This window comes from Hyperolius riggenbachi, chromosome 2 (genome assembly GCF_040937935.1).
Source record: "Hyperolius riggenbachi isolate aHypRig1 chromosome 2, aHypRig1.pri, whole genome shotgun sequence".
In the NCBI taxonomy this organism is placed as follows: Eukaryota; Metazoa; Chordata; class Amphibia; order Anura; family Hyperoliidae; genus Hyperolius; species Hyperolius riggenbachi.
This window is the reverse complement of record NC_090647.1, coordinates 565,160,055-565,171,949: the sequence shown is the minus strand read 5'-3', so window position 1 is coordinate 565,171,949 and position 11,895 is coordinate 565,160,055. Positions and strand designations below refer to the sequence as shown.

Here is an 11,895-nt window from a genome sequence, read left to right as displayed (position 1 = left end):
GCTTGTGCACGGAGGGAAAAGCCTCACACAAGCAGCTCCATGCAGGGCTATCCCAGGTACAGTGCGGCTGCGCTTGTGCATGGAGGGAAAAGCCAGGCACAAGCAACTCCATGCAGGGCTCTCGCAGGTACAGTGCGGCTGCGCTTGTGCACGGAGGGAAAAGCCAGGCACAAGCAGCTTTGCAGGGCTCTAGCAGGTACAGTGTGATTCAAACAAGCCTGCTCCCAGCCTATCATACTAATTATGGGGATGAAGGGTCAATCAGGATCTCCTGTAAGGGAAAAGTGGTGATCACTGTGACCTGCAGGTTTCACCATCCTGCGCTGCTATAGGCGGGGAGGGGCTTCATGACGCGGCCTCCTCATATTCTGGGCACGCAGCGATCGCAGCTCGGCTCGGGCGCAGCATGCCGGGAAGTGTAGTCTGCGCGCCTCGCTTTCCTCTTCCACCAATCCCAGGGCGCGGCCCCGCCTCTGGCTGTCACGTGCCGGGCTCACCGTAGCAACCAGCAGCGGCGGCGCCTGGTCTCCATGGAGACGGACAGCGGAGAGCGCAAAGAAGAATGAGCCAAACAGTGACCCGGAACCCCGGGGGGCCCTACCGAGCCAGCCGCCACTATGACTTCCTATACGGTACCCCCCTCTGTAACACCCCGACACCCCCATACCTCACCTGCCGGAGCGGGCAGCATGGGGGGGTCAGCAGCCTGGAGCCCCTCCTCCCGACAGCCTGATAACCCCTTCACCCTGACTCCCCCAGCCCTGGCAACCCTTACCTGGTGCCCCCTAAGCCCTGGTGACACCGCCTGAAGCACTGACACCCCCCTACCTGGTTACCCCCACCCCACATATCCTAAAGCTGGCCACTAACTGTCCAATTTCTAGCGAAAAATCGTTCACTACACCATCAACTAACCAATCATTGCTTCCTATCTATCAGGACCAGCAAGAAAATCCAAATTTTCGTTCGACGAAAATTCATTCGGGCGACAATTTTTTCAGTCGTTCATAATCGATTGTGTCCACCAATGGAGATTATTTACAACCAATCCGATCAGAATTTCTGATCGCTCGAACGATTTTTCGCTAGAAATTGGACCGTTAGTGGCCAGCTTAAAGAGAGTCTGAAGCGAGAATAAATCTCGCTTCAGACCTCCTAGATAGCAGGGGCACGTGTGCCCCTGCTAAACCGCCGATATCCCGCGGCTTAACGAGGGTCCCTGTCCCCCAAATCCCCTCCGTAAAGCGGGGGAGCGCTTCCTGGTTGGGGCAGGGCTAACCGCCGCAGCCCTGCCCCACACGCGTCTGTCAACACGTATCTCCGCCTCTCCCCCGCCCCTCTCAGTCTTCCTTCACTGAGAGGGGCGGGGGAGAGGCGGCGATGCGCGGCTGATAGACGCGAATGGAGGCAGGGCTGCAGCCGTTAGCTCTGCCTCCAGGAGCGACCAAGCCTGCGACCAAGTGTCGCAGTAGGGGGTTTGGGGGGTCAAGGGACCCCCGTTTAGCGGCGCGTATGCGGTGGTTTAGCAGGGGCACACGTGCCCCTGCTAACTATGAGCTCTGAAGCGAGATTTATTCTCGCTTCAGAGTCTCTTTAACACCATCTTAGCTGGTGACTCCGCTTCACCCCACATACCCTGACACCCCCAACTTCAAAACATCCCCCCACCTGGTGACACCCGCCATACCCTGACACCCCTTCCCTGATCATTCATACTCCACTGTGTAATCAGTTTGAATAATTTGTGTGTTGTTTCCCCGCAGATCCCGTGTACACGCTCTCCAGCGAGAGAGACCATGTGCAGGCGTCATACAAGGCACACGTGTCATACGACAGAGTGGTAAGTGGCTGCTGTGATACAGTATAATCCCGTTATACTAAACTCTGGTATAGTAAACTACCTCTCCAGGTCCCGGACAATCTCCATTATAAGTCTATGGGAGCAACACCTGGTATAGTAAACTCTGATATAATAAACCTTCTATTATAGTAAACATGTTTTTTGGCCCCTACATGATGCTGACTCTGAATATAGTAAACAGTGTTCGGTGCATGCATCATAAGTCAGTGTGACGCCCATGGTCGGCTGCTGTCTTCATGCTGGCAGGTGAGCTGATGTCTGAAAGGGGCGCAATGAATATCGCCGCTGTTACTCTTTATTATTATTATTTATTTATAAAGCGCCAACATATTCCGTAGCGCTGTACAATGTAAGAAAACAAACAAGGGATACATAATGATACAGACAATGATATACATCAAATATAAACACTGATACAAGATACAGCACTGCTGATTACAATTTGATTTAACATGATGACTAAAATGTATAAATTTCTAACAGTGTGCAAGCAATTAAATTACATAGTTACATAGTTACATAGTTACTTTGGTTGAAAAAAGACATACGTCCATCGAGTTCAACCAGTACAAAGTACAACTCCAGCCTGCTCCCTCACATATCCCTGTTGATCCAGAGGAAGGCGAAAAAACCCTTACAAGGTAAAAATTCCTTCCCGACTCCAGATGGCAATCAGATAAAATCCCTGGATCAACATCATTGGCATTACCTAGTAATTGTAGCCATGGATGTCATTCAACGCAAGGAAAGCATCTAAGCCCCCTTTAAATGCAGGTATAGAGTTTGCCATAACGACTTCCTGTGGCAATGCATTCCACATCTTAATCACTCTTACTGTAAAGAACCCTTTCCTAAATAAATGGCTAAAACGTTTTTCCTCCATGCGCAGATCATGTCCTCTAGTCCTTTGAGAAGGCCTAGGGACAAAAAGCTCATCCGCCAAGCTATTATATTGCCCTCTGATGTATTTATACATGTTAATTAGATCTCCTCTAAGGCGTCTTTTCTCTAGACTAAATAAACCCAGTTTATCTAACCTTTCTTGGTAAGTGAGACCTTCCATCCCACGTATCAATTTTGTTGCTCGTCTCTGCACCTGCTCTAGAACTGCAATATCTTTTTTGTAATGTGGTGCCCAGAACTGAATTCCATATTCCAGATGTGGCCTTACTAGAGAGTTAAACAGGGGCAATATTATGCTAGCATCTCGAGTTTTTATTTCCCTTTTAATGCATCCCAAAATTTTGTTAGCTTTAGCTGCAGCGGCTTGGCATTGAGTACGATTATTTAACTTGTTGTCGATGAGTACTCCTAAGTCCTTCTCCAAGTTTGATGTCCCCAACTGTATCCCATTTATTTTGTATGGTGTTAGACCATTGGTACGACCAAAATGCATGACTTTACATTTGTCAACATTGAATTTCATCTGCCATGTATGTGCCCATATAGCCATCCTATCCAGATCCTGTTGCAATATAACACTATCTTCCTTAGAGTTGATGATTCTGCACAATTTTGTATCATCTGCAAAAATAGCAACATTGCTCACTACTGTATCCACTAGGTCATTAATAAATAAATTGAAGAGCACTGGACCCAGTACAGACCCCTGTGGGACCCCACTGCTAACAGTCTCCCATTTTGAGTATGATCCATTGACCACAACTCTTTGTTTTCTGTCCATTAGCCAGTTCCCTATCCATGCACACAAACTCTTCCCCAGTCCTTGCATCCTCAACTTTTGCACCAGACTTCTGTGGGGAACAGTGTCGAAGGCCTTTGCAAAGTCCAAGTATATCACATCTACAGCATTCCCAATATCCATATTAGCATTCACTACCTCATAAAAGCTGAGCATGTTAGTCAAACAGGACCTGTCTTTAGTAAACCCATGTTGATGCTGAGAAATAAGATTATTTTCTACTATGAAGTCATGTATAGTATCTCTTAGTAACCCCTCAAATAGTTTGCATACAACTGATGTTAAGCTTACAGGTCTATAATTTCCTGGATCTGATTTTTTGCCCTTCTTAAATAATGGGAAAACGTGGGCTGTACGCCAATCCACTGGGACTCTGCCAGTTGCAAGAGAGTCACAAAAGATAAGATAAAGGGGTTTATCTATAACTGAACTTAATTCCCTTAGGACCCGAGGATGCATGCCATCCGGGCCAGGTGCCTTGTCTATTTTTAATTTATTTAGTCTTGCCTTCACTTCTTCCTGCGTTAAGTATTTAATATTACAGTTAGAAGATTGAGACTCTTCCGCCTCTGTAATTTGCAACAGTGCTGTTTCCTTTGTAAAGACAGAAGCAAAGAAAGCATTTAATAACTCTGCCTTACCTTGGTCATCCACCATTGAGTTTCCACCTTCATCCTTTAGGAGTCCTATACAGTCAACCTTTCTTTTTTTAGAGTTGATGTACTTGTAAAACTTTTTTGGGTTAGATTTGATATCCCTAGCGATTTGATTTTCAGCTTCGATCTTTGCTAGCCTAATTTCTTTTTTACAATTTTTATTGCACTCCTTGTAATTGCTGAGTGCAGCCTCGGACCCCTCCTGTTTTAGGACCTTATTAATAACAGTCCATGACACAAAAGGGTGAGAGCCCTGCCCTTGCGAGCTTACAATCTAAAGGAATGGGGTGGAAACAGGTGGGGGAAGTATACAGTATATGTACAGGCAGTGCGTAATTAGGTTATTTAGGGGGTGCATGGCCTAAGCTAGAGAATATGCTTGTCGGAAAAGGTGGGTTTTGAGGGAGCGTTTAAAGATTTCAAAGGTGGGAGAGTGGCGGATGTGTTGTGGAAGGGCATTCCAGAGGAGGGGTGAGGCACGTGAGAAGTCTTGTACACGTGAATGTGAGGAGGTAATTGTAGAAGAGAATAGAAGAAGCTCGTGTGCAGATCTGAGATTGCGGTTGGGTTGGTATCTGGAGACTAGTGAGGAGATGTACAGGGGAGAGAGATTGTGGAGAGCTTTGTAGGTTAGGGTTAAGAGTTTGAACTGAATCCTCTCATTAATTGGTAGCCAGTGAAGAGCTTGACAGAGAGGAGCAGCAGAGGAAGAGCGAGAGGAGAGATGAATGAGTCGAGCAGCAGAGTTCAGTACAGAATTGAGCGGTGATAGTCGGTTAGTTGGAAGTCCACCAAGCAATATATTGCAATAGTCCAATCGAGATATAATAAGAGCATGTACTAACATTTTGGTTGTGTCATGGCAGAGAAAAGGTCGGATACGTGCTATGTTTTTCAGTTGGAAATGGCAGGAGCTGGTTAGGGAGTTAATGTGAGGAGTAAATGAGAGAGAGGAATCAAATATTACCCCCAAGCACCGTGCTTTGGGAACTGATGTTATAGACGTGTTGTTAACATTTATTGTAATATATTTGGTGGACGGACTACAAGGTCTAGAATACCTTAGGGTTGCATAGCCAGCCGAGAGCTCCGATACCTCCGCAGGCGGGACTTAGCACGGGTTGCACTGCATGATGATTGGCTGCATTTTGGAGAAAGGCTGCATGATTGGCCCAAGTGTGATCAGGAAGTTTTTGTGTTACCCTGTTACAGGATGCATGCTGTGATTTCTCCAACCCTATGGTATTCTAGACCTTGTAGTCCGTCCACCAAATGTGCATCCTTGCTAAAGAATGACAGCAGCATTATCCGCTACTGTACGCTATAAGTAAAGCAAAGGGGGCCACCTCTGCCAACCCAAACTGTCTGAGTCTGACCGCGGCGGCCGCTGGATGCTCTAGCCAGCTGCGTGTCTCTGTGTGCGGACTGACTGACTCTGTGGTGCCGCTCGCTGGTGGTGTATTTTTGCCATAGAAACAAAATACATTTTGTAAAACAGTTGATTGAGGTTTTGCATTTTCAATAAAACAGCAGGAAAAAAATGACTACCCAATTATTGACTGAATTAAAATACAACAATATGCTGTAGTATACTGTACTTTATGTGCAGGAAAATGACAAATTGTGATATAGTGAGCATATGGTAACCCACTTTTCCTGGTCCCATGGAGTTTACACACACACATATATATATATATACAGGGTCTTCTAAAAAAATTAGCATATTGTGATAAAGTTCATTATTTTCTGTAATGTACTGATAAACATTAGACTTTCATATATTTTAGATTCATTACACACAACTGAAGTAGTTCAAGCCTTTTATTGTTTTAATATTGATGATTTTGGCATACAGCTCATGAAAACCCCAAATTCCTATCTCAAAAAATTAGCATATTTCATCCGACCAATGAAAGAAAAGTGTTTTTAAAACAAAGAAAGTCAACCTTCAAATAATTATGTTCAGTTATGCACTCAATACTTGGTCGGGAATCCTTTTGCAGAAATGACTGCTTCAATGCGGCGTGGCATGGTGGCGATCAGCCTGTGGCACTGCTCAGGTGTTATGGAGGCCCAGGATGCTTCCATAGCGGCCTTAAGCTCATCCAGAGTGTTGGGTCTTGCGTCTCTCAACTATCTCTTCACAATATCCCACAGATTCTCTATGGGGTTCAGGTCAGGAGAGTTGGCAGGCCAACTGAGCACAGTAATACCATGGTCAGTAAACCATTTACCAGTGGTTTTGGCACTGTGAGCAGGTGCCAGGTCGTGCTGAAAAATGAAATCTTCAGCTCCATAAAGCTTTTCAGCAGATGGAAGCATGAAGTGCTCCAAAATCTCCTGATAGCTAGCTGCATTGACCCTGCCCTTGATAAAACACAGTGGACCAACACCAGCAGCTGACATGGCACCCCAGACCATCACTGACTGTGGGTACTTGACACTGGACTTCAGGCATTTTGGCATTTCCCTCTCCCCAGTCTTCCTCCAGACTCTGGCACCTTGATTTCCGAATGACATGTAAAAGTTGCTTTCATCTGAAAAAAGTACTTTGGACCACTGAGCAACAGTCCAGTGCTGCTTCTCTGTAGCCCAGGTCAGGCGCTTCTGCCGCTGTTTCTGGTTCAAAAGTGGGTTCATGCTTCCATCTGCTGAAAAGCTTTATGGAGATGAAGATTTCATTTTTCAGCATGACCTGGCACCTGCTCACAGTGCCCAAACCACTGGTAAATGGTTTACTGACCATGGTATTACTGTGCTCAAGTGGCCTGCCAACTCTCCTGACCTGAACCCCATAGAGAATCTGTGGGATATTGTGAAGAGAAAGTTGAGAGACGCAAGACCCAACACTCTGGATGAGCTTAAGGCCGCTATCGAAGCATCCTGGGCCTCCATAACACCTGAGCAGTGCCACAGGCTGATTGCCTCCATGCCACGCCGCATTGAAGCAGTCATTTCTGCAAAAGGATTCCCGACCAAGTATTGAGTGCATAACTGAACATAATTATTTGAAGGTTGACTTTCTTTGTTTTAAAAACACTTTTCTTTTATTGGTCGGATGAAATATGCTAATTTTTTGAGATAGGAAATTTGGGTTTTCATGAGCTGTATGCCAAAATCATCAATATTAAAACAATAAAAGGCTTGAACTACTTCAGTTGTGTGTAATGAATCTAAAATATATGAAAGTCTAATGTTTATCAGTACATTACAGAAAATAATGAACTTTATCACAATATGCTAATTATTTGAGAAGATCCTGTATATATATATTGAGCAGCAGGTGGCGTAGTGGTTAACACTCTTGCCTTGCAGCACTGGGTGCCCAGTTTGCACAGAGTTTGTATGTTTTCCCCGTATCTGTGTGGGTTTCCTCCGGGCTGCGGGCACTCCAGTTTCCTCCCACATCCCAAAAACATGCAGATGAGTTAATTGGCTTCCCCCTAAATTGGTTCAGTAACAAAAAGCGTGACTCAATAGGTTATACCAAACTTCATTCATAATCCCTCTAAATTGGCCCTAGACTACAATACATGTACTACACGATACACACATAGACATGTCACTATGGTAGGCATTAGAATGTGAGCCCCTCTGAGGGACAATTAAGACAATATATTCTGTACAGCGCTGCGTAATATGTCGGAGCTACATAAATACTAAATACTAATAATATACGATGGAGCTGTGTGTCTACCAAGATATATAAGATTGATCTGTGTGTATACCAAGATACAATAGGAGAGAGAGCTCTGCCCATACCAGATAACAGTGTAAGGGGATAATGGGAGGACACAAGAGGTAAGAGGAGTCAGTAAGCTATATATTTATAAGATTGATCTGTGTGTCTACCAAGATACAATAGGAGAGAGAGCTGTGCCCATACCAAATTAAAGCGTAAGGGTCTGTACACACTGCTGCGCTTGCGCTTTACTTCTAAAACCGTATGCATTTTTTAATCTCAAGATCTTTTGAAAAATCATGAAAATCGTGAAGACCTGTAGACACTGGTACGATGTGATTTTTATATTTTCATAAAGGCTTTGCGATTTAAAAAACGCAGCGCAAGCGCAGCAGTGTGTAAAGGCCCTTAGGGGATAATGGGGAGGACACGAGGTTAGCTGTATGTAAGATGGAGCTGTGTGTCTATTAAGATCCTGTATACACTGATCTGAGATTTATACTGTAATTAATCATTAATTCTCCCTCATTGATGTTTCTTCTGTTGTTTCCACTCAGCAAAAAATTCCTGAATTCCCCACCATGTTCAGTGAATTGGTCCATCAGCCCCGCTACACACTGCGCCTGCAGCTCAAAGATCCCGTCCCACAATTCATCGATCGTCAGTGGCGAGGACGAGGAGAGCAGAGGCTGCTGGCACTGAGGCAGGAGGCTGGGTAAGCAGTGTGTGTGAGTGAGCAGCAGAGGGCGCTGTGGGACAGAGCTGGGATTCATCCATTGTCAGTGAGGAGGAGAGCAGAGGCTGCTGGCACTGGGGCAGGAGGCTGGGTAAGCAGTGTGTGTGAGTGAGCAGCAGAGTGCGCTGTGATTCAGAGCTGGGATTCATCCATTGTCAGTGGACGAGGAGAGCAGAGGCTGCTGGCACTGAGGCAGGAGGCTGGGTAAGCAGTGTGTCTGAGTGAGCAGCAGAGTGCGCTGTGATACAGAGCTGGGATTCATCCATTGTCAGTGGACGAGGAGAGCAGAGGCTGCTGGCACTGAGGCAGGAGGCTGGGTAAGCAGTGTGTGTGAGTGAGCAGCAGAGGGCGCTGTGGGACAGAGCTGGGATTCATCCATTGTCAGTGAGGAGGAGAGCAGAGGCTGCTGGCACTGAGGCAGGAGGCTGGGTAAGCAGTGTGTGTGAGTGAGCAGCAGAGTGCGCTGTGATACAGAGCTGGGATTCATCCATTGTCAGTGAGGAGGAGAGCAGAGGCTGCTGGCACTGAGGCAGGAGGCTGGGTAAGCAGTGTGTCTGAGTGAGCAGCAGAGTGCGCTGTGATACAGAGCTGGGATTCATCCATTGTCAGTGGACGAGGAGAGCAGAGGCTGCTGGCACTGAGGCAGGAGGCTGGGTAAGCAGTGTGTGTGAGTGAGCAGCAGAGGGCGCTGTGGGACAGAGCTGGGATTCATCCATTGTCAGTGAGGAGGAGAGCAGAGGCTGCTGGCACTGAGGCAGGAGGCTGGGTAAGCAGTGTGTGTGAGTGAGCAGCAGAGGGCGCTGTGGGACAGAGCTGGGATTCATCCATTGTCAGTGAGGAGGAGAGCAGAGGCTGCTGGCACTGAGGCAGGAGGCTGGGTAAGCAGTGTGTGTGAGTGAGCAGCAGAGGGCGCTGTGGGACAGAGCTGGGATTCATCCATTGTCAGTGAGGAGGAGAGCAGAGGCTGCTGGCACTGAGGCAGGAGGCTGGGTAAGCAGTGTGTGTGAGTGAGCAGCAGAGGGCGCTGTGATACAGAGCTGGGATTCATCCATTGTCAGTGGACGAGGAGAGCAGAGGCTGCTGGCACTGAGGCAGGAGGCTGGGTAAGCAGTGTGTGTGAGTGAGCAGCAGAGGGCGCTGTGGGACAGAGCTGGGATTCATCCATTGTCAGTGAGGAGGAGAGCAGAGGCTGCTGGCACTGAGGCAGGAGGCTGGGTAAGCAGTGTGTGTGAGTGAGCAGCAGAGTGCGCTGTGATACAGAGCTGGGATTCATCCATTGTCAGTGGACGAGGAGAGCAGAGGCTGCTGGCACTGAGGCAGGAGGCTGGGTAAGCAGTGTGTGTGAGTGAGCAGCAGAGGGCGCTGTGGGACAGAGCTGGGATTCATCCATTGTCAGTGAGGAGGAGAGCAGAGGCTGCTGGCACTGAGGCAGGAGGCTGGGTAAGCAGTGTGTGTGAGTGAGCAGCAGAGGGCGCTGTGGGACAGAGCTGGGATTCATCCATTGTCAGTGAGGAGGAGAGCAGAGGCTGCTGGCACTGAGGCAGGAGGCTGGGTAAGCAGTGTGTGTGAGTGAGCAGCAGAGTGCGCTGTGATACAGAGCTGGGATTCATCCATTGTCAGTGGACGAGGAGAGCAGAGGCTGCTGGCACTGAGGCAGGAGGCTGGGTAAGCAGTGTGTGTGAGTGAGCAGCAGAGGGCGCTGTGGGACAGAGCTGGGATTCATCCATTGTCAGTGAGGAGGAGAGCAGAGGCTGCTGGCACTGAGGCAGGAGGCTGGGTAAGCAGTGTGTGTGAGTGAGCAGCAGAGTGCGCTGTGATACAGAGCTGGGATTCATCCATTGTCAGTGGACGAGGAGAGCAGAGGCTGCTGGCACTGAGGCAGGAGGCTGGGTAAGCAGTGTGTGTGAGTGAGCAGCAGAGGGCGCTGTGGGACAGAGCTGGGATTCATCCATTGTCAGTGAGGAGGAGAGCAGAGGCTGCTGGCACTGAGGCAGGAGGCTGGGTAAGCAGTGTGTGTGAGTGAGCAGCAGAGTGCGCTGTGATACAGAGCTGGGATTCATCCATTGTCAGTGGACGAGGAGAGCAGAGGCTGCTGGCACTGAGGCAGGAGGCTGGGTAAGCAGTGTGTGTGAGTGAGCAGCAGAGGGCGCTGTGGGACAGAGCTGGGATTCATCCATTGTCAGTGAGGAGGAGAGCAGAGGCTGCTGGCACTGAGGCAGGAGGCTGGGTAAGCAGTGTGTGTGAGTGAGCAGCAGAGTGCGCTGTGATACAGAGCTGGGATTCATCCATTGTCAGTGGACGAGGAGAGCAGAGGCTGCTGGCACTGAGGCAGGAGGCTGGGTAAGCAGTGTGTGTGAGTGAGCAGCAGAGGGCGCTGTGGGACAGAGCTGGGATAATGCACAGCATACAGCTGATGATATCCTGGCTATAGGGCTGCCTCTGTGCTATAGAATGTATTGGAGTCCCTCCTGCTCCTCAGGGCTACTGTGATTGGATGTAACCATAGTGACGATGGCTCCGTCTTCTCTTCCAGATCGCAGGCTCTCCAGCAGGACGCCGGGAACGCAGAGGTGTCTGGCCGCAACCGATACAAGTATTTTGAGAGGTAATGATACAGGAAGAGGATTTACCTGTAATCCGTGACATGTGTGACTGCATTACACAGAGGCGCTCTCTGAATAGAAAACCTGTCTCTCAGTTCAGAACTATAAAGGTCCGTACACACGCTCTACAAACATTACCCCGATCAAACAGCCAACATCACAGAAACGACTTTACCGGCAACAAAAACAAGCAACAAATCTTTCCAAAGACATATTCCACGCTCTGATATTGTAAACGGCTAACTCATTTATAGGACAACTGTGGCAAGAGGGCTATGGAGGCTGTCATATTTATTTCCTTCTAAAGAGGCACTAAAGCGGTAAAAAAATGATGATATAATGATTTGTATGTGTAGTAGAGCTAAGAAATAGAACATTAACAGAGCAGAGACAGGCTGGGAACGCAAGTGATTCTTCGCGTTCCCGGCCACAATTGCGCCCTCTATGCTGCTATAGCATGAAGCATAGGGGACGCAATTGTGGCTGGGAACGCGAAGAATCACTTGCGTTCCCAGCCTGTCGGCTCCTGACGGCGAAACCGGAAGTGGCTGCCGGCGGGGACAGGAGGATCGGAGGGACACGGCGAGGGCACCGGACAGCTGCAGGGGGCTATTGGAAGCCCCAGGTGAGTAAAAGTCATGAGTTGTTTTTTTTT

The 11,895-nt window shown here is 48.2% G+C and overlaps 1 protein-coding gene across 2 annotated transcripts in view; it reads left to right on the top strand.

Annotated features, from left to right (window-relative positions):
- The first annotated feature begins 470 nt into the window (after window positions 1–470).
- The window catches only part of CFAP91 (cilia and flagella associated protein 91), a 51,511-nt gene continuing 40,086 nt past the window's right edge, over window positions 471–11,895 (top strand). The window contains exons 1-4 of one of the 2 annotated variants that reach the window (XM_068270974.1): window positions 471–632; window positions 1,764–1,840; window positions 8,459–8,616; window positions 11,171–11,242. In XM_068270974.1, the coding sequence (XP_068127075.1) occupies window positions 563–632; window positions 1,764–1,840; window positions 8,459–8,616; window positions 11,171–11,242 (377 nt within the window). In that variant the 5' untranslated portion in view covers window positions 471–562. The remainder of the gene's footprint in view (window positions 633–1,763; window positions 1,841–8,458; window positions 8,617–11,170; window positions 11,243–11,895) is intronic. The other variant, XM_068270972.1, reaches the window with a different exon arrangement.